At 37.2% G+C, this 23716-nt stretch overlaps 1 protein-coding gene across 1 annotated transcript in view; it reads left to right on the top strand.

The window, feature by feature from the left end:
• The window catches only part of LOC126151090 (Down syndrome cell adhesion molecule-like protein Dscam2), a 264358-nt gene that overhangs the window by 88020 nt on the left and 152622 nt on the right, over nt 1-23716 (top strand). The window contains exon 5 of the mRNA XM_049915919.1: nt 4144-4257. Coding sequence (XP_049771876.1) covers nt 4144-4257 — 114 coding nt within the window. The remainder of the gene's footprint in view (nt 1-4143; nt 4258-23716) is intronic.

The following is a 23716-nucleotide window of genomic DNA, read 5'->3' on the forward strand; positions in this document are numbered from 1 at the left end:
TCACAAGAACCTGTAGTGGATGTCAACTTTTAGGTCTTCTTAAACATCTAGGCTCGGAAACTTTTCTGTTATGTATAATGTTAGCTTTTGGAGTTGAAAAATGAAATGTTGACTTACTTTTTCTATTTTCCCTCACTAATCTCTTGTGACATCATATTCTGGGATAATTCATCATTGCAGAAAAAAGCTGTTGTTGCAATAAGCATGTTATAAGGATAATGTTTGGTCTCCACTCTTAGAGTGTCTTGTAGACACCTCTTTGAACTGTTGGACATACTGACTCTAGCCTCACAGCACACATGCTCCCTTATGATGTTGACTGTTGACATCAATCACAGTTTAAAAATAATAGTAGCATGCATAAGCACAATGCTAGAAGGAGAAATGATTTACCCTGTCCATCACTCATCCTTAGTGTTGTACAGAAAGGAGTGAGATATACAGCCATAAAAATCTTTGACCGCCTACCCAGTGATGTGAAGAATTTACAGAATAATAAAATTAACGATAAAAACTCAAAACTGAAATCATATCTCAAACATTTGGAGTGTAAAACTGAATTCACTGTATGCATGAAACAAGAAGTAAGAGGTCAGCATATTACAATATTCTCTGCTGAGGTGTACATTGTGACCTCTTAGGTTTTCTTGACACAATTCGTTAATAGTGCGCTTCAGGACCTAGTTGTTATTTCTGCCATAACCACCATAGTAATTAATTGTGGCTCAGTGTATAGACTGTGTCTGTGTGGGATAATTATGTATGTCATACTGCTGCCAGTCACATTTTTTCATTTACTTAACACAATGCACATTTCAAGTATGTTACACTTATCTTCAGACGTATATACATCCAACTATATATGTTGCTTAATACAATGCCTTATCTAAATTAACACAGACCTGCAAGATCAAGGTACTCACAGATCATTGGGAGCTCCAATTTTAGGCAGGTGATGGAGCTTCTTAGGAATATGGCTACCAAGGACAGGAAGAAATCCAGTGTGCACTCTATGTGCATACCAGGGAGGGGGGGGGGGGGGGTCATTGAGGACGTGAGGACGTGGAGTGGGACCCTCAGATGCCATATAGAGCACAGAGTGAAGCCAACTGCAGGAGGTGATGGCTCATAGATGGCCAACCTGACTTGCTACATAAAGGCAGAGCTCACCATTTGCAGCAGACTGGCTGCATTGCTTTGCTACAGAGGCCATTGGCTGGTCTGAATCAGAGGTTCAGACAGTTCTGCAACCATATAAGCTGCAAACTCCTGTGAGCTATCTAACACAGGGTAATGGTAGACCAAGGTAGTTGCAAATTATTGAAGTGGTATTGGAAAGAAACAGATCTCCAACTGCTTATCAAATGGGATTGAAGCAGAAATTATTATAGATACTGGAAGCTGGCTAAAGCCAGAGATAAATTCAGCTGAAGATTTTTCCAATGACCTCACAGTGTTGAGAAGTATAAACTGAAACAGATAGTTCCTGTAAGCTGGTCGACGCAGAGGTTATACCTGATAACCAGATCAATTAATTGAGTCCCTTTACTAACACTCAAGACAAATGATATTGTGCTAAAATGTTCAAGGAAAATTTGAGTCTTGTTCAAAATAGGTACCAGACTCAAACAATTATAGTTAGTGGTAATCTACTCTCAATATGTTGGTGAAAATACTTGTTTGAAGACAGTGGTAAACATAAAACATCCAAAATTGTACTAATAATACTTTATTATATATCTCATTGTTAGATTAGGATGGATCGACAACATTTTTTTGTGATAACAGTAACCATTATGAATACCATCTTAAGTTGCACACGAAGAACATTTATTTATTGATGACCAGATTTGGACTATTCATCCACTATCAAATCAGCCACAAATGTAAACAGTGTATTGCACTAGTCATATGAGTGGAAAATTGGTCACGAAATCAACTCTTCTTGCTCTGACAGTTAGCAATGAGCACACATTATCTACTATCACATTTATTGATTTCATGGCCAATTTTCTACTAGTATGACTGGTGTAATGCAAGACTTACATTTATGACTGATTTGATGATGGACAAACAGTCCAAAACTGGCAATAAGTAAATATATGTTCTTCCTGTGCAACTTATGAATAAAACTATGACAGCAAAAGAGAGGCCTATAATGAAAAAAATGGCATTCATTATCCCACATTAAGGTTGTCTTTAGCACAAACAGGGGTGCACAATGCTGTCAGCAAATATTTGATCCCTTAGTTATGGATTAAAACATCTGGCAATGAGCAAAGTTAAATTTGAAAACAAACTGACATAGTTTCTCCTTAACAACTACTTCTATTCTATAGAAAAATTTGTATTTTTGTAATGTGTAAAAGGCGATGGGTATGAATTACCAATTCCCATCTGTGTTGGGTAGCTATGTTCGTGTAATGATAGTTTTGCTTTCTAATTATTCTTTTTTCCCACAAAGATAGAAGTTTATAATAATATTGAGTAACAGGAAACACATTTAAATTATTTTAAAATCCATCCTTAACACTTTCGCGTACGCAAGGGCTGAGAGTACTGCGTGCCCGGCCAGCTGACTGGATCGAGCTTACCGTGCACCTGGCCAGTGGGCAGCCGGCTATGGTCACTCTAGCCTGTTCACATGTTTCAATGCATGTAGAGTCATTCTTCAACGATAGTCTTCATAGTTGCAGTTTCTGATAACCATGAAAGACTTATTCAAAACCAATCCAAGCTTTGTGTTATAAGTTTAACAAAGTCTGAGTAAAGGTAATTTTAGAAAAATGATAAGAATTTTTCTTTATTTGAGATTGGAAAATCGTGTTGCTTGAGATCTGTCTGTGCCTTTAACCATTAAAATCTCATTACCATCAGACAAAAACCTTTCAAGACATACAATTTTAAAGTGAGCAGTTCCTAGTGAAGGCACCCAAAACCCAGATCATTTTCTGTTCTGCTTGGCAGTGAGTGTTGCTGTCAAACTGCATGTATTTTGCTGCACTGTTCACCTTTTGCAACATCTGATACATCAGTTCAGTAGGATAATTCATGCCCTTTCAGATTGTGTGCAAGTATGTTTGTATCATGTGTACTTTGTAGATTAAGAAATCAAATTGCATTTACTTGGCTGTACACAACATTTTCTGTTCGATGCAGCAGTGAGTGTTGTTGAGAAATTGTTCATGCTTTAGCTGTGCTGTTCATTTTTTGCATCATCTGATATATCATTGCCGTTTCAGCTTTAATGTGTTTGTTTCATGAGTACTGTGTAGATTATAAAATCAAATTTAATTTGTTTGGCAGTGTGTGGTTTTCTGTTCTGGTTGACATTTGCTGTGCTGTTCACTTTTGTAACATCTGAGATGTCAATTCATTAGAATAAATGATGCGTTGCAGGTTATATATGTTTGCATTTTTGTTGTGTGTCAGTTAGGAAATCAAATTGCATCTATTAGATCAACTCATAAGCAGAAAGGGCCAAGGAGCAGGTGAAAGCTGTATTGCTTTCCAACATTACAAAGGAAAGCTGATAAATACATCTTGGCAGGAATGTTAAAAAAAAAGAAAAACATAGACAACAGCGAGTTGCCATTCCATTGTGCACGTTTACCTTGTAGTAACACTGTTCACGTTACATCGCACTTCACTTAGCGTAGACCGGGACTGTGTCCTAGGCATGCCCGATGTTGACTGACTGCGCACGGCCTGTCCTGCCGGAGTTGTTGTTGTTGTTCTTGTTGTTACGCCGGCAGAGGTCGCGTCCGAATTCTCGCGTGCCCTCTGGTGGACGGGACTCTACTGGCAGCGATTACCGTTCGTGACGCGCCGTGCCAATGTGCGCCTCCCGCGATCTTTCTGGTGGCTACTACATACCTACTCCCACACTCAGATGTACACAAATGCCCTTAGCCAGCAGGCCTCCCTACCTGTTGGGTGTAAAAGAATGTCCATATCGGTTTCATTATTTTATCTGCCGGGCATACATATACTCCCATAGTTATCTGCAGGGCGTACATGTGTGCCCATGGCAACAAAAGGTTTAATTTCTATACAATTTGGCAGAATGTGGACATAATGTATGCAAATGTATTTATCTGTATAGTGTACGAAAAAACTTGTAATGTCTTATTTATTTTTCAGAAATATCACCCCCAACAGAACAAGTCACACAAGATCAGAAGTTTACACTCAGAAACTTGGAAAGTTTCTGCAACTACAGTATAGAAGTAAGAGCATACACAGCCAAAGGTGTTGGTGTGTCCAGCCAACCGATCTTCTGTAGAACACAGGAGGATGGTACGCCACATGTTAGTTCATATCAGCTAATGTATTATGCCACTTCGCCAGCAGCTAACAGGTTCACTTCCACAAACTGTATGAAACTAGTTAGGCACATTTATATGTCTGTTTGCACAATTCACAAACCCTTCTGGCTTATCCTAGAATATTTGTCTTCTATTCTCTTTTACACTGCTTTCTTATTTGTCTCCTCTCCTTCTGCACCCAAACTGTCAGCATGCCAATGATCATCAATTCACTACCTGTTAGTAGAAGAGGCCAACAAATTCAATATGTTAGCTATTACTTTCATTGTCTATGTGCCTACTTGCACCTCAGTGTGTCTTCCCATAAGCTAAACTCCATCTGAACAAACCGTGAAAGGCCCAGTGGAACAGACCAACCACTGTGTCATGCTCAGTCTATTGACATTATTAGATGTGGATATGGAGAGGGCACGTGGTGAGCACACCACTCTCCCAGTCATTGTCAGCTTTTGTGACCAGAGCCGCTACTCCTCAATTGGCTTCACAAGCATGGAGTGCACCCTACTTGCTGACAGCACTCAGTGGACAGGAATTATCACCCATCTGAGTGCTAGCCAACCCTGATAGTGCTTAGCTTAGGCAATGTGATGGTAACTTGTGTTATCAATGTGGCAAGGTCACTGGCCATTTCCTCTCATAGCACCTACATTACCACATGGCTATCCTGGGGCGTGGTCACCAATCCCAGTTGCAGGTTGCCTACCTAATGGCTTCTGGAGCAACAAGATTTTGTTTTCAGTATTTCATATAGTTACTGACCAAATTTAAAATGCTGTCGTATTCCACTCATTAACGTTTTCACTGTTACAGCTGTACTCTTTGCATTCCATGCTGATGCAGCTTTTGTTGTGGCTACACTGCTTGCCAAATGCTGGTACCTGTGCTGAGAGATGGTGTTTTGGCAACTATGAATTTTTCAAGAACTTGATTTTTGCACGTCTTACAATAAAGATCTGAATTTCTTTTTGTTACCCATTATACTTACTGCCCTGGATCAAATTAAGTAAAGAATTGCACAAAATATTAAAGAGTTTACAGAGGTAAATGCACATTGCATAAACTTTGTGTGTGGTTGATTGTAGGACATACATTGCCATGAACAAAATACAGATAAGATACTGAAATTTTATTTACAGGGTGTATACACCCTGGGACAACTGGAAAATCCTGGAAAAATCTGGATTTTCTGCAGACAGGAGAAAACTGGGAAAAACTCAGGAACTTTTTAGAATTCTGGGAATTTTTCACTGTTTTAGTTTTGAGTTAAATTCTTGTAATTTTGACTGATAAGAACTGATATTCTAACAAAGCATTTTACTGTAGCCCACTGCTGCAGAATAATATGGCAGCAATAAAACACAAATGAAGAAAACACCAGTATAAAACTTAAGTTGCAAAGAAAGTGTGCCATTTGCTGCAACAAAACACAGTGCACACACAACATCCACTGAAAGCAAAATGTGTCAAAGGCTTTAGAACAGTGTGGTGCCACAACTGTTTGAATTAGATTCATTTGAGCAGATGCCTGTTGGCTCATGCACAAGCGTGGAACTACCTGGAAAAACTTTATTGGCACGCACAAGGTGTCAGATTTTTGCATGTGCAGAGCAGTCATAATTTTAGTGAGGAGTAGTCTCCGTGTGACCTGCAGTTATGTTTTGTAAATTTGCTTTTCTCTCTTTGTTTACAGCTCTCATGTCAGATAAGAACAAAATGTGTTTCCATGACAGGGAGCTATCAAATAAATTAAAGTACATTCACATAATTATGGAAGACTAAAATATGTTATCAGTTCCAGTTTTCCTATTTTAATTATATTTCCATGTTACTGACACTGTAGCATTAATCACTTTACAGAACAATGAATTTATTTTTGTTGGTTTGCCAAGGAACTTTGGTTTTTATTAATCTTTTCTACACAAGCAGGCAATTTATTTGAAAGAAAGCATTTCATTCACACTTTTAGCTAGTTTCAATTATTCGCTCAATTTGAAGTGCGCATTTTCATCTTCAGGCACATATGGCATTATGCCATTATAAAGAATGGAACTAAGATAATACAGTAATGGTACTCCAAGAAAACTGGCATCTCAAAAACCACAGTGAGAAGCTTTAGCAGAATTATACGTATCTGCCTTCTGTGGAACATGTCTTTTTTTATCACAATACATGTTTCGACACTTGTCTGGTTCCTCCTCTTGGCCTGATGTTATTTCTTAATTTGTGTTGTTTATGTCTTAAATTTACAGAATGCTATTCTTCAGTAAATTTTAGGCTGGAAGTACATTGTGTTTCATCCTTGTAATCCCCCACAAGGCTTTATATTTATTCTGGAGTGTAATATAAACTGACGGTTACACAGTTTCAAAAGTAACCTTATTAATTCTTATATAGTTTGATAAAATCACAAAAAGCTTATTGTTCTTAGTTTTGGTGTGTACAAAGAACTGTTCCTCTTTATTTTTTCAAGAAATTTGTATTCCTTCATACTATCTTTCTGCAGTGCTGTGTGGATGTAAACTTGCTGGGAATGTTAAATAACAGTATTTCTGCAAAAGTCATCACATAGCAAAATATTAGGGTACTCTGTGTTCTAGAGTGTAGTTTTGAAACAAATATTGTGCCAAGGACTGCTTTCTAATTTTGCATTCCTTACTTGCCCTAAGTACAGTAATTCCATATGCCCCCTCCGAACAATGTGTTGCAATGGTCATGTGATGGAATCCCAAACAGAAATTTGATGAAAGGTGTATGAGCAGAGCAAACACCAAGCATGGGCTTGCTACATTGTCATAGCTGTGCATGCCTGTCTTCTGGCACTCTAGCAATTGTTCAAATGAACCTATTTCTAACAGATTGTGGAAAATATTGCAAATGGTGGTTTGTGAAGCATTACTTTCCAAGTAGATTTCGGTTTATGCAAGATGAGTTATGTTAACAATGAGAATGTGCAATGAATTTCTTAAATCATCTTGACGACCAGCCATTCAGAAGAATTTTGGTCCCAGAAGACCAGACATTTGCCATGATTCAAAATTTTGCTGACACATTTGTGTTTGATCTGACTTGAAGGGAGACATGTGGATGTGTGTGTGTGTGTGTGTGTGTGTGTTTGGGGGGGGGGGGAGGGGGAGGAGGGAGGCTGCTATTGGCTGGGTACATCAACAAGAAGTGTCCTATGCTTTGAATATCTGCTCTCCTTTTCTGGTGAGATAACATGATTTGAGCTATGCTTGGCTGATGAAAGGGCATCACAATATCAATTTCAGAGCTTTGTAAAGTAATATTCAGTGTTTGGTGGAATTAATATTTATATTTTCGTAATACGAACATATGCATTGTATATGTTGTTGTACATAAAAGGTCTTTCCTAAATGTGTTATTTTCTTGCTGCATTTTGTTTCCTAAAGTGCCGGGAAGTTCTATGCCGACGTATAAAACCGTTTTTCTTACAGTTCCAAGGTTAAGTATATATACTGTCACTTAACATGGATAAAGTGCATTTTCACCCAGAAAAATGTGTTTTCTTCTGGGAAAGTTTTATTTTCACCCGGGTATAAGTGTATTTTTAACTGTGAATTTATTTCATTGTCCATGTATACACCCTGTATTTAAAATTGAGAGTAGAAGGTTATCTCATTTTGTTATTGAGTGTTATATCTAAAGAACAGTTGCGTGTGACTTGCCCATTCTTGTCCTACATCTACATCTACATCCATACTCTGCAAGCCACCTGATGGTGTGCGGCAGAGGGTACATTGAGTACCTCTATCGGTTCTCCCTTCTATTCCAGTCTCGTATTGTTTGTGGAAAGAAGGATTGTCGGTATGCCTCTGTGTGGGCTCTAATCTCTCTGATTTTATCCTCATGGTCTATTCGCATGATATATGTAGGAGGCAGCAATATACTGCTTGACTCCTCGGTGAAGGTATGTTCTCGAAACTTCTACAAAAGCCCGTACCGAGCTACTGAGCGTCTCTCCTGCAGAGTCTTCCACTGGAGTTTATCTATCATCTCTGTAATGCTTTCGCGATTACTAAATATGGAAGTATCTCATCTGCAGCAGTGAGGCCGATGGCCCATGGTGCATTCATCTGTCCATAGCACTGTAGGAAAACCCAAGCGACACGTGTAGATGTCCAGAACATCTGGGAAATGTCGTAGAATGATATGTATACATGCCCATAGTAGAGAAGGGGTGAAGAAGTATAATCTTTTGTTAAAGCAGGGTGTATACACCCCGGAACAACCAGGAAATCTGGGAAAAATGTAGGAATTTTTCATAATTCTGGCAATTTTTCGTTGTTTCTCTTTACAGCTATATTTTTATAATTTTGGCTGGTAAGAGCTGATACTCTAAGAAAGACTTTCGCTTTAGATGCAGCTGCAGAATAATATGCAGCAATAAAACATAAATGAGAGAATAACACCAAAATAGAACTTTAGTTGAAAAAAAAGGTGTCAAAGACTTCTGGATGAAGACCAAAAAATACTTTCTAACAACAAACTGCTTTTAATCAGTGTAACTTGCAGTTCACAAGACTTTGTCCAAACATGGCATCATTTTGAATTCACATGCTGTATCAAAGATGAAAAGAGCTGTCTATTAACTTTTGGCATTGTTTGATCCACAACATATGAGGCAAACATGACATTCAAAAAGATAAAATTCATCTCAAGGAGGGAGAACTGGAGATTATGAATTTTCTTTACTGCAGGGTATGTTAACTTCAAAGTTACACCATTTATAAATGTGTAAAATTTTACTTTCATTTTGACTGGGCTGTGGATGAGGGAGAGATTAAAGTGTTGACAAGAGATGACTCAGAAACGCAATGGAACAGTTGTATTAACTACTTTTCCTAAAATGCCTCCATCAACCCCAAAAGTGAGGTGACCTAAGGCCAATCGGTGTTGAATCCAATAACATATACTATATATTAAACAGTGGTCATTAAGGTATGGCAGCAAAATAAGCTTGTTTTCAGAGAATGAAAACTAGTTTCAAAAGTTGGTCTGCAATTGAAAGGGTGAATAGCCATTCTAGCAGACGAATTAAAGCTGCACACATTTATCTCATGTCCATTGAATAAATGCAGTTTCAAAAAATCAATACATTGATGAGCTCTCAAAAACACGTTGCTATTGGTAAAATTTGTTGTAATAAACTGATGAAATGTGTGATATTGATGGTTAAAGATATACTTGAATTGAAGACATTTGTTTGGAAATGAAGTGTCCTAAAAGAACTAGCTCATAAACTGTCTTTTATACACTTCATAACTAGCAGAGATGAGGTTACCTTTTAATTCTGTTGCAAATGTCTTAGTCTTTTCTAAGCTTTTTGTTCTAAATGATAGTTTGCTTTACTAGATGATCAATGTTTGAAAATTTATCCACATTTTCATGTTTCATGCTTAATTTTTGTGTGTGTAGGAATGAAGGGGGGTGGGGGTGGAGAGCACTCTGTACACAACATACTTCTATTAGATTAATAACAGAAGTCTCAGGGAATGGGAAAGCAGGAAAAAGTATAAAAAATTAACAATGATAATAAAAATAATAACATTCAGGTCTGGCAGGTTGCCTATCCTACAGTTCATTCCTCAATGCTTATAACAACTACACCCTGTAACTTACCTCATGAAAGGTTCATTCCACATCAAATCATGCAGGTCATGTCACCCATCATCTCAGATTTTCATGAAACTTTGCACAGTTGCTTACACTTATAAGAACATGTGCAAAATCTTTTTGCTTTCGGACTAAAAACCTATTTAATATACATGTAATTATTTAAGCAGTAAATTTACAAAGAACAACACAAAAAAATGTAATATATGTCACATTCCAATTATCACAAAAAATACACACACATTGAAAAATGCTTGTATCAGATTTCTCCAATCTGTTGTGAACTTGTAATTGGTCTTAAATAAATCCCACGGCAGTACACATTGTAACAAAATAAAATTTTTAGTGGATTTTCTATGAATTGACACACAAATAAATCTGAAATCACAACATCTTGTGTTGTGGGGGGAAAAAAATCTAAATAAGATCATCCATACCCGACACCCACTGCTTCAAATTTTCATGAAACTTTTTCTGCTTGTTACTTTTTGCATGATGATAGTCAATGCAAAATTTCTCCTCATGCTACGTGTAGTTTGAGGGGAAGAAATAGAACTTTTTTTACAAACATAAATGCCCCAACTGAAGTTTGTCATTTGGATTGCATTACTTCAGACAAAAATAATTATAACAGTAATAATAACAGAAAGTATCTTATTTTCAACATATCACTGTCATATTTCCCCAGATGTTACAAAGAGGCTGTATCTTTATTTGAAAAAAATTAATAACTATCCTTGACATATGGGAATATAGAAAATCAACTTAAGCTGTTGTGGTCCAAACAATGATTTTTAAATACGTAAAACAATTCCTTGCAGCTGATATAAGATTTATTTTTATTGAAACTCTGGTATTATTTAAAAAAGAAAAAAAGATGCAGCACCCTGAGTTTTGATAGATATAGGATGCTGATTTAACATATATCACATCATTGCTCAGAAGATCATTCAAATCAGGTTATGTAAATTGATAACCTATAGTAAGGCTGCCTCATGAAAGTGCAGAGCCAAAAGATATAAAGTTAATTGAAACATTTTAATTACATGGGTTAACAGTATTTAGGGTGTGAAATAAGCATCTTTAAACAACAATTATTCTAGCCACACTAACATTAATTTAAAATGTGCATGTTCAGCAGTGAAGATCCCTGAAACTGTCAGTGAAACTTCTTAAGAGCATCTCTGTTTTTAATCCATTGCGACAAATTATATTCTGTTAACTTCATATCTTTTTTATTAAAGTAATACATTGTACCCCCCCATGAACCATGGACCTTGCCGTTGGTGGGGAGGCTTGCGTGCCTCAGCGATACAGATGGCCATACCGTAGGTGCAACCACAACGGAGGGGTATCTGTTGAGAAGCCAGACAAACATGTGGTTCCTGAAGAGGGGCAGCAGCCTTTTCAGTAGTTGCAGGGGCAACAGTCTGGATGATTGACTGATCTGGCCTTGTAACATTAACCAAAACGGCCTTGCTGTGCTGGTACTGCGAACGGCTGAAAGCAAGGGGAAACTACAGCCGTAATTTTTCCCAAGGACATGCAGCTCTACTGTATGATTAAATGGTGATGGCGTCCTCTTGGGTAAAATATTCTGGAGGTAAAATAGTCCCCCATTTGGATCTCTGGGCGGGGACTACTCAGGAGGACGTCATTATCAGGAGAAAGAAAACTGGCGTACTACGGATCGGAGCGTGGAATGTCAGATCCCTTAATCGGGCAGGTAGGTTAGAAAATTTAAAAAGGGAAATGGATAGGTTAAAGTTAGATATAGTGGGAATTAGTGAAGTTCGGTGGCAGGAGGAACAAGATTTTTGGTCAGGTGATTACAGGGTTATAAATACAAAATCAAATAGGGGTAATGCAGGAGTAGGTTTAATAATGAATAAAAAAATAGGAGTGCGGGTTAGCTACTACAAACAGCATAGTGAACGCATTATTGTGGCCTAGATAGACACAAAGCCCATGCCTACTACAGTAGTACAAGTTTATATGCCAACTACCTCTGCAGATGATGAAGAAATAGATGAAATGTATGACGAGATAAAAGAAATTATTCAGGTAGTGAAGGGAGACGAAAATTTAATAGTCATGGGTGACTGGAATTTGTCAGTAGGAAAAGGGAGAGAAGGAAACATAGTAGGTGAATATGGATTGGGGGGAAGGAATGAAAGAGGAAGCCGCCTTGTAGAATTTTGCACAGAGCATAACTTAATCATAGCCAACACTTGGTTCAAGAATCATAAAAGAAGGTTGTATACCTGGAAGAATCCTGGAGATACTAAAAGGTATCAGATAGATTATATAATGGTAAGACAGAGATTTAGGAACCAGGTTTTAAATTGTAAGACATTTCCTGGGGCAGATGTGGATTCAGACCACAATCTATTGGTTATGAACTGCAGATTGAAACTGAAGAAACTGCAAAAAGGTGGGAATTTAAGGAGATGGGACCTGGATAAACTGAAAGAACCAGAGGTTGTAGAGAGTTTCAGGGAGAGCATAAGGGAACAATTGACAGGAATGGGGGAAAGAAATACAGTAGAAGAAGAATGGGTAGCTCTGAGGGATGAAGTAGTGAAGGCAGCAGAGGATCAAGTAGGTAAAAAGACCAGGGCTAATAGAAATCCTTGGGTATCAGAAGAAATATTGAACTTAATTGATGAAAGGAGAAAATATAAAACTGCAGTAAATGATGCAGGCAAAAAGGAATACAAACGTCTCAAAAATGATATCAACAGGAAGTGCAAAATGGCTAAGCAGGGATGGCTAGAGGACAAATGTAAGGATGTAGAGGCTTGTCTCACTAGGGGTAAGATAGATACTGCCTACAGGAAAATTAAAGAGACCTTTGGAGAGAAGAGAACCACTTGTATAAATATCAAGAGCTCAGATGGAAACCCAGTTCTAAGCAAAGAAGGGAAGGCAGAAAGGTGGAAGGAGTATATAGAGGGTTTATACAAGGGCGATGTACTTGAGGACAATATTATGGAAATGGAAGAGGATGTAGATGAAGACGAAATGGGAGATAAGATACTGCGTGAAGAGTTTGACAGAGCACTGAAAGACCTGAGTCGAAACAAGGCCCCGGGAGTAGACAACATTCCATTGAAACTACTGATGGCCTCGGGAGAGCCAGTCATGACAAAACTCTACCATCTGGTGAGCACGATGTATGAGACAGGCGAAATACCCTCAGACTTCAAGAAGAATATAATCATTCCAATCCCAAAGAAAGCAGGTGTTGACAGATGTGAAAATTACCGAACTATCAGTTTAATAAGTCACAGCTGCAAAATACTAACTCGAATTCTTTACAGACGAATGGAAAAACTGGTAGAAGCCGACCTTGGGGAAGATCAGTTTGGTTTCCGTAGAAATGTTGGAACACGTGAGGCAATACTGACCTTACGACTTATCTTAGAAGAAAGATTAAGAAAAGGCAAACCTACGTTTCTAGCATTTGTAGACTTAGAGAAAGCTTTTGACAATGTTAACTGGAATACTCTCTTTCAAATTCTGAAGGTGGCATGGGTAAAATACAGGGAGCGAAAGGCTATTTACAGTTTGTACAGAAACCAGATGGCAGTTATACGAGTCGAGGGGCATGAAAGGGAAGCAGTGGTTGGGAAAGGAGTAAGACAGGGTTGTAGCCTCTCCCCGATGTTATTCAATCTGTATATTGAGCAAGCAGTAAAGGAAACAAAAGAAAAATTCAGAGTAGGTATTAAAATCCATGGAGAAGAAATAAAAGCTTTGAGGTTCGCCGATGACATTGTAATTCTGTCAGAGACAGCAAAGGACTTGGAAGAGCAGTTGAACGGAATGGACAGTGTCTTGAAAGGAGGATATAAGATGAACATCAACAAAAGCAAAACGAGGATAATGGAATGTAGTCAAATTAAGTCGGGTGATGCTGAGGGAATTAGATTAGGAAATGAGACACTTAAAGTAGTAAAGGAGTTTTGCTATTTAGGGAGTAAAATAACCAATGATGGTCGAAGTAGAGAGGATATAAAATGTAGACTGGCAATGGCAAGGAAAGCGTTTCTGAAAAGAGAAATTTGTTATCATCGAATATAGATTTAAGTGTCAGGAAGTCGTTTCTGAAAGTATTTGTATGGAGTGTAGCCATGTATGGAAGTGAAACATGGACGATTACTAGTTTGGACAAGAAGAGAATAGAAGCTTTCGAAATGTGGTGCTACAGAAGAATGCTGAAGATAAGGTGGGTAGATCACGTAACTAATGAGGAGGTACTGAATAGGATTGGGGAGAATAGAAGTTTGTGGCACAACTTGACTAGAAGAAGGGATCGGTTGGTAGGACATGTTTTGAGGCATCAAGGGATCACAAATTTAGCATTGGAGGGCAGTGTGGAGGGTAAAAATCGTAGAGGGAGACCAAGAGATGACTACACTAAGCAGATTCAGAAGGATGTAGGTTGCAGTAGATACTGGGAGATGAAGAAGCTTGCACAGGATAGAGTAGCATGGAGAGCTGCATCAAACCAGTCTCTGGACTGATGACCACAACAACAACAACAACAATACATTGTACCTAATGCTGTTGATTTAGGTACACCAGCAGCACATAAAATGTTTTCCAAAAGCACAAAACATGAGTCTTCCTTCTCAGGCCAAAAGAATGACACTGATGGTCCAGGTGAGAGGAGAAAAACTAGTTCAGTGTCTCCCTCTTCATCGCAGACATTTCTGATGAAGGTAATGTGCCATCTGTCATCATATACAGCTGCTACAAAAGAATTTTGTTGAGGACAATTGCACGTCCATTGTGGAGTATTTTCATTGAATGAAAAAATCAAGGAAGGCATTTCAGAAGAAGTTACTCTTCTAACATCTAAAGAATCACAAGAAAGTGGTTTGTAATGGTTAAAATTCCTGGTACCAGGTATTGTGTAGGATGTTGAAAATCTCTTCTCAAGGTTCTTTAGTAGGAAATCTGCATTGACGTTCTCTAACAGGTGAAAAAAAATTTGCCTAAATTAGCTTTGCAGAAATCGTGAACACCAGATGCAGTTGTCATTTGTGCATCATCTGCTAGTTGAAGATCAGCTCTTCTACGTTTCATAGCTTCTCCCAAACCATTGCATACAGATTTACTTTGGCTAGTAGCAAAGAAAAAGACTGCTCAGCATCATTAGAAAAATCGTTTTTGTGCTCACACAAGTTTTTAAAGCTTTTTCTATTCTTATGTTGAGCAGCACATCCATCATTGAAATAAAGTGCTTTCTTCACTTGTGGTTAACACTCTGCCAGCCACTTAACCATTTCTTTCTGGACAGCATTTACAAATCTGACATCATGTTCCATATCATCAGTTGTAAAGCAGTGGCTCAGTATTACCATTTTTTTTTCTTCGTGTACCACATAAATGTACACAGGATGGATTGTACAGCTGCTTCTTGTCCAGTGGTAACTCTGAATTTCATTCCGAATTACAAAACTTTTGTTTTCAGCAAAGCCCATTAACAGAATTGCTTTTTCCAGGGTTAGATATTCTTTCCATTTTTTTAGTGATTTGGACTGATATTGAGACAGAAATGAGTGTGGTTTAAGTGCCTGTAATTTTGTTACAAACAGGTCTATGTATTCACCATCAGTTGCAGACTGCTTTACCAATTCTGCGTGATGATCTGTGTCTACCACTGGCTGAATTCAGTTTCATCATTAGCATCTTCATAAGCTAATTTCTGTTTTAATAATTCTGAAAGTGTCATCACTAGGACAATTATCACAGTGATTAAGCATGCAGTCGTAGTTTCCAGAGTCACATACAAGAAATTTTATAAGTTTTTGTATGTTTCTTCAAAGTGTTCCACATCCGAAAGCAGTTTTACATTTTGGTGGATATCACACACACACACACACACACACACACACACACACACACACACACTGAATGAGTGCTGACAGCAGCAGCAGCTAAAATACACCACTTTGGTCATAATGAACAAAATTTAGAAAGACCAATGGTAATGTTTGGATTCTGCCATTTAAAATACGAGTACAGTTCTGTTAAGTTGGAAAGGATGAGTCTTGTTTGCATATACACATTCTTCTCAATGCAACTTTATCTTTATTCGAGTAGATTCATCATTTTGATAGAAATCAGTGACAATCTGTACCACATCATCAACAATAACTTCCCCTTTTTGGTTTAGGAATTGATAAAATACCCATTTCTGTTTTCAGTTTCCTTGTTCGTCTAACCACATATTCATATAATAAAGGGAAACATTCCACGTGGGAAAAATATATCTAAAAACATATCTCATCATCTTTGTTTTTAGATATATTTTAACCACTTATTCACTAACATTGAATTCTGATTTATCTTTTCTTTTGACCAAGAGCATGGACCGAAAGGTAAAATTTGAATTTTTTTGGGTACTCCTACACTAGCCACTTTTTCTTTCATTAACAATATCATAGCATAAAAATCTTTGGCTCTCTTAGCAATTTCATCAAATATTTCTTCTCTGTGGTCAGAATCTTCAGTACTGCAATCTGATGTCTGGCACACTTTTCTTTTCAAAACATGCTTCACTTTTTCTAGCTTCTTTTTGTCATATGAAGTCTTTTTGTAATTTGGAATGGAGCAATGTTTTAAGGGAGAGCACCTCAAATCATGTGAAGTTTTATTTGCAGCCTCAATATCTTGACTGTTTAGTACTGATTTGTGAACTGTCTCATCTGGGTCATTTGCATCACTTTCATTTATATCACTGATGTCAGTTTTCTGTTCACAAATGTGCACAGGTTTTGGCCTTGTTTTACATAGATTCTTTTAGCACTTAATTTGTGTTTTTTGAGGGTATTACAACAAGTTCTTTGAGGACTTTCAAAAACTTTCAGATAATAGTATCTGTGACGTCCACATGCAGTAACACTTTCTTGGTCTTGTGGAAAGCTTATATTTGATCGCAGCACTTCTATTTTTTTGTAGAGCATTTACTAAGGTGTAGGTTATCAAGTGACAAAGAGAAACTGAGGCCAAATAGACTAATAGTTTCATGCTAGTTATTCTCAACTGTGAATTTCAGCAATTGTTGCATTTTTTCATGCCTATAAAGGTTTCAGACAAAGTACTGCTATCTCAGAACACTTTTTTATGACTGTGATCAGGTGATTGTCTGAACACATATGAAAGGAAAAAAAAATTCTCACAAAAAGTTAACTTGCCTACCTAGAACGAGTTATACTTAAATATGGTGATTTGATACCGTTGCATGTGAGGCATTGAGATGGTGAGTGGCTGAATTTTATTGAAAAGACCCGTTTCCATCACATCAAAAATTATTTTGATTTCAGCTGTGTGTGTCAGTTAGCAGAAGACCCATTAAAATTTTTGTTTTACTAGAAAACTTACAATCTAGGGGATTATTTAAGACCAAAATCAGGTTCCCAGCAGGTTGTAAAAATGTGATACATCACTTTTCCACATCCTCACAATTTTACTGAAGTCAAAAATTGACATATATTAATATTTGTTAAAAATTTTGTTTGTAACTTTAATGCTTCAATAACTGGATATCTGTTAACTGTGTACCTTACTTAACTTCTGTAAAAATTTCCAAATCAAGCCCTTCATAAACACCTGAGTTATCAACATTCATGAAGAGTTATGGACATTCATGAAGGTAAGTATCATTTTGAATATAATAGAAGGAAACATTCCACGTGGGAAAAAATATATCTAAAAACAAAGATGATTTGACTTACCAAACGAAAGCGCTGGCACGTCGATAGACACAAAAACAAACACAAACATACACACAAAATTCTAGCTTTCACAACCAACGGTTGCCTCGTCAGGAAAGAGGGAAGGAGAGGGAAAGACGAAAGGATTTGGGTTTTAAGGGAGAGGGTAAGGAGTCATTCCAATCCCGGGAGCAGAAAGACTTACCTTAGGGGAAAAAAGGACGGGTATACACTCGCACACACGCACATATCCATCCACACATATACAGGCACAAGCAGACATATACCTGGTATGACTCCTTACCCTCTGCCTTAAAACCCAAATCCCTTCGTTTTTCCCTCTCCTTCCCTCTTTCCTGACGAGGCAACCGTTGCTTGCAAAAGCTAGAATTTTGTGTGTATGTTTGTGTTTGTTTGTGTGTCTATCGACGTGCCAGCGCTTTCGTTTGGTAAGTCAAATCATCTTTGTTTTTAGATATAAGTATCATTTTGCATTGACATTCTTGCAGAGCCAAGATATCAGAATATCACTACATTTAAAATGTGATATAAAATAAAGTTGTTGTCTGGGATAAAAAATATTTTAAAGAAGTTCCTCTTTTATAAGTATAAGCAAATGTGCGAAGTTTTGTGAAAATCCAAGATAGCGCATTACTTATCCTTCAATTATTGCGTGTTTTGACTTGGAATGACCAGGAAGCGTTAAGAGCTGATACGTCATTATATGAGGATATGTCATTATATGAGGTTTAAGTATAACATATCATACTAAGAATGATGTGTTTTTATAAATAATCATTACGCCATTGCCCTTAAACAGTATACTTTCATAACAGACAAATTATGGTACAGAATTACAGAATGCAATATGGTGTTTTTCAAGTATCCCACATTGAATGTTAATGAAAGTCAGTGGCAGATCCTGCAGTTTTTGATAACTACATGTGTGTCAAAATGATGTCATGTTTGAACAAAGTCTTGTGAACTATAGGTTATCTTTTCAATGAACATGATGTCACAATTGTTTGCATCTCTAATGGGCCTAGGGAAATATTGTGAATGGTGGTTTAAGAAGTGTTACTTTCAAATTAATTTTCCTTTTACTCAAGATGATTTATGTTCTGTGAGAATGTTCTATCAGTTTCTTAACTCATTGAGCATTTGACTCTCATTCAAAATTTAACACTTTATGGTCCAGCCAGTTAGAAAAATTTTGAGCCCAGAAGACCATCCATTTATGTCATTATTTAAAATTTTTCTGGCACATTTGTGTTTGATAGATAAAGGGTAACGCACTACAGGGTGTATACAACCCGGGACAACCGGGAGATCTGGGAAAAACCCGGGAATTTTTTCATCTGGGAGAAAACCGGGAAAAACCCGGAAATTTTTTAGAATTCTGGGAATTTTTCTATGTTTTAGTTTTCAGTTAAATTTTTGTAACATTCACTGGTGAGAACCAGTACTCTTACAAAGGATATTACTGATCCCATTACTGCAGAATAACTCTTCAACAATAAAACATAAGCGAGAGAGAAAAACGAAAATAACTTAAATTGCAAAGGAAATGTGCCATATACAACAACGACACACAGGGCTCATGCAAGTGTGTACCAACAGCAAAATGTGTCAAAGGATTTAGGAAGACTATGCAATGCTTCATTACAACAAATTGCCTCCTATGAGCATGAAATCACAATGGTTTACATGAGTCGTTTTAGCAGTTATGAGCATGCACATGCGCAGTTGAGTCACGTTTGAGCAGTAGATTGTCCCAGTTCTGGCAACAGGAATGTGGTTGTTGGCTGTGCAAACAGTCGCAGCAAGCAGCTAGATGCTACCGGGAAAAGGGGGCACCAAATTCATATTCTTGCCGAGAAAAAGCTGGTTTCACAAAGCGCTTAGTATCCACCGCACATTGGTGTATCAATTATTGATATGATTCTGAAACGCATCCCTGTTGGTTTGTAAACATCTTTGAACACATCCTCGTTGCATCTAGAAATAAACTTTCTTCAGGCAAAAGGGGACGGGGCTATACGAGCTGAGTGTAGTAAAGCCAAATGGATGAATGCCAGTTGCCATCCGATTATGTGGTTGATTGGGTTTGTGAATGATCAGCATTGCTATAATTACTAGCAAAATCCTTGGATTCAGATTACCAGGATGGAAATAAATGACTAACAGGAATAACAGGTCAGAAAGATTACATATTGTCTTCTCGGTGTATCCAAGAAAATGAAATTTTGACAGAAAATTTTTGGCCAGATCACTACAGTAGTAAGGACCAGTTGTACAATCCCCGGCTAGCAGCTGCGTAAGTTCTATTCTGGAAGTAATGCAGAAAACATGTTGTACGAATACGTAACAGCGCCTAACCGAAGAATAATCATGGGTTAACTAAACTTGTATTCTAGCGGGGTTAGTGAAGTTAATCGGCGAACAAATTTTGACCATGACAGGAATAGCTTCACAATTGGTGATGACAAGATTGTTTGTTAGAATGGGGAAGGAGAAGAAATGGGGACATAATACAAATTATGGAAGAATAAGACGATTCCAAATTTATATAACAATTTCATAATACTACTTTTCGATCTCATGCTTGACAAACTGGTGCATGTGAACGAAATGTGAAACTGTTTCCTAACATTAAGCTTTTTGCTTGTAGTAGGCCTAACAGGCATTTGATATTGGTACTTCGTGAATTATATTCTGTCTTGTTATAAAAATGGCCATTTCTGCCAAAACAGTTCTTGTTCATTTGGTGTGTGTTACAAAATTGCTGCAATATTAGAAAGGCCTATTTTGTTTTATCTAGCAGACAGTGAACAAAATAGACATAATCAGATCGAGAAACCACACCAGTCTTGGGTAATATTTGTGTTAACAGCTTTTTCAATATTAGATAACGACATTTCGATTATGTAGCAAAACGTTTGACGAACTTTGCTGAGGTAATAGTTTCTTTCCCAGAAAGGAAACCACTCCATGTAAAGCTGTAGCAAGATTAGAGAGAAAAAAGGCTGGGAGCTAAGAATTGAAGAAATGTGTACTTTATTGCTTGTCTCGTCTCTATTGGTTTTGTGTATCCTATATTTAATTTTATGTCACACAAAACAGCAGTTATTTCTAAATAGTTCTTGTTCTCCTGATGACAAATAATCCCATCCGCTATTAATCGTGAGGTTTGGTTTTTTTTTTTTTTTTTTTTTTAAGAAAGAGGGCCAGGCTGTCAAACCGGTCGAATGGGAGCAGGAGAGGCACCACAGGACATTTCAATTTCCACTGTCCTGAATATAGTTTGATGGCATGCATTACTAAATATACACATTTAAATTCCACAGAACGAAGTACAGTGATGTGCGATAGAAGAATGCTGTCTAAAGAGGTGTGGCACTGCACTTTGGCACACTTAAGACCAAACAACATGTCTTACATTTCCTCGAACACATATGTTTTATGTTTCAGACTTTTCAGGAAGATGTGCACTACAAGATGAACATATTTTTGAAACTTTTTGAAAATGGTTACATTTAGTGATTTTGCTTTTTCTCCTTCATTTACTCTCACGTCAAATGAAAACAAAACGGATATCTGTGGCCAGGCACTATCAAATGAATTACAACACATTCACTAATTACGGAAGGCTAAAATATGTTATTAGTTTCAGATTTTATTTTATTTCCACCTTTCTGGCAGCCAAGCATTAATCACCTTGCAGAACAATGAAGTTATTTTTGTCTGTTTGCTAAAGAAATGTGTCTTTTATTAACCTTTTTGGCAGAGGCACTCAATGTATTTCAAACGAAATGTTTAATTCCACAGTACTGGCTAGTTTTGACTGTTCGCAGCATTTCAAATGCATGTTTCCATCTTCTAGCACTTATGGCATTATGCCATAATAAAGAACCAAATGTGATATAATACAGTACTGGTGCTCCAAGAAAAGTTACATCCCGAAAACCACACTGAAAAACTTAATATCAGGTCGAGGTCTACTTCTTTGGGAATCTGGACATATGAATGCGCACTTTAAGTATGCACTTTAAATGTGCACATTTTAGTATGGTTCATGAAATTCTGATGTTCTTGCAGTTTTCTCTGATGTCTTGTTTCTTTTATGACATAATGTGTGATCTTTTAATGTTTTACACATACGTACATACGGGATTCCTATGTCATGGTAGCTACGCAAGTACGGTGTCGCCTTTTATCTGTACTCTCTGGCAACTGCTGAAACGAACCTATTTCTAACAGGTCGCGGGAAAATATTGCGAATGGTGGTTTGAAAAGCGTTACTTTCAACATAAATATCCTTTAACGTAAGTTGAACTATGTGCGGGAATGTACCATGAATTTCTTAAAGCAGAGTGTGTGTGAGTCTCATTTAAAAATCAGCTCTATGATGAAGAGCCATTTAGAAGAATTTCAAACCAGGAAGATCAGACATTTATGTCATTATTAAAAATTTTACTGGCACATTTGTGTGATGTATCTTAAACTGTAACACGCTCATGCAAAAGCTTAGCTTCTGTTGTAGCCTATTAATATTATATGTGAACGCTTTTCTTTTCTTGTAGCAACACTATGTATATTAATTTTAACTATTAACTTTCCCTGTTTGTGTGTTCGTCCTACTTAACAGTGACGTTGCTGTTGGCTGCCTACATTATGTGTCCTATACTCTGAATATCTGCTGTCATTGGCTGGTGAGATCACATGACATGAGCAATAACTGGCTTACAAAACTGCATTGCAATCTCGATTTCAATGATTCGGAAAGAAACATGTGGTGTTTGGTGGAATTCCAATGTATACTTTCGTAATATGAAAATACGCAGCATGCATGTTGCTGCACATCGAAGATATTTTACAGCCGTGGAATTCAACGCCCATGTATAAACCCATAACCATTCAAAGGATCGATAAGTTTTGCAGGGAAAATAAACTGTCACTTAACACGGAAAAAGTGTATTTTTTACCGGGAAATCCAGGAATTTTTTTTCCTTGTTCACGTATACACCCTGCACTAGAAAGGACTAAGTTTCAATCTTAGTGTTCATACTTGTTTCTTTTGTATATTACAAATTATGTAGTAAGAATGGCAAAATGTATAATTATCCTCCCAAAAACAAGTGAACAATTTCACTCAAAAATGGCTTATCTATGGGAAAGACACAGTGCTTGATGTAACATATATTCAGCCAGGTAATCCATGAAATGTTCAGCACATAGCAGTGAAATTTATAATTGTGTTTCTCAGAAATATTCAGGTGCTGTGATTTAATAAGCTGTGCTCTTACAATCCTGCCTAACTGCACACTTGGGAAAAAAAAATTACAACCATTATTATTTGTTAAAGCTTAGTTTTTGTTGTGGCTATAATGTATGTATATTAATCTAAACCATTAACTTTTGCTATTTGTGTGTTTGCACTACTTACCAGTTATGTTGCTATTGGCTGACTACATCATATGTCCTATGCTCTGAATATATGCTGTCATTGGCTGGTGAGAGCATTTGACATTTGACATGAGCTGTGATTGGCTGCGAAAAGCACTTCGCAATCTTTATTTCAGTAGTTCAGAAGCTACCATGCTGTCTGTGGTGAAATTCATGTTTACACTTTTATAATATCAAACTATGCAGTGTACATGGTGCCGCAAATTAAAGATCTTTCCGAAACATATTCTTTTTTTGTTGGGTTTCATCTCCTAAAATTCCCGGAAGGTCTATGCTGGTGCATAATACCTTCAATGGATTGATGAGTTTTACAGTTCTGAGGGAAAATATATCGTCGCTTAACATGGAAAAAATGTATATTCACGTAGGGTATAGTGTATTTTCACTTGGAAAAAAATGTATTTTTAACCAGTAAATCCAGGAAAAATCACCTTGAAAACATTTATTACAGAAAGTAAAAGTATTACAGGTATAAAGTATTATAGGTGTATGTGTTTGAATGTAGAATAACTTATGATGCACATACTACCCATATTGTATTCATCCAGTATGTGAGAGTGA

Source organism: Schistocerca cancellata, chromosome 2, assembly GCF_023864275.1.
Source record: "Schistocerca cancellata isolate TAMUIC-IGC-003103 chromosome 2, iqSchCanc2.1, whole genome shotgun sequence".
Taxonomy (NCBI): domain Eukaryota; kingdom Metazoa; phylum Arthropoda; class Insecta; order Orthoptera; family Acrididae; genus Schistocerca; species Schistocerca cancellata.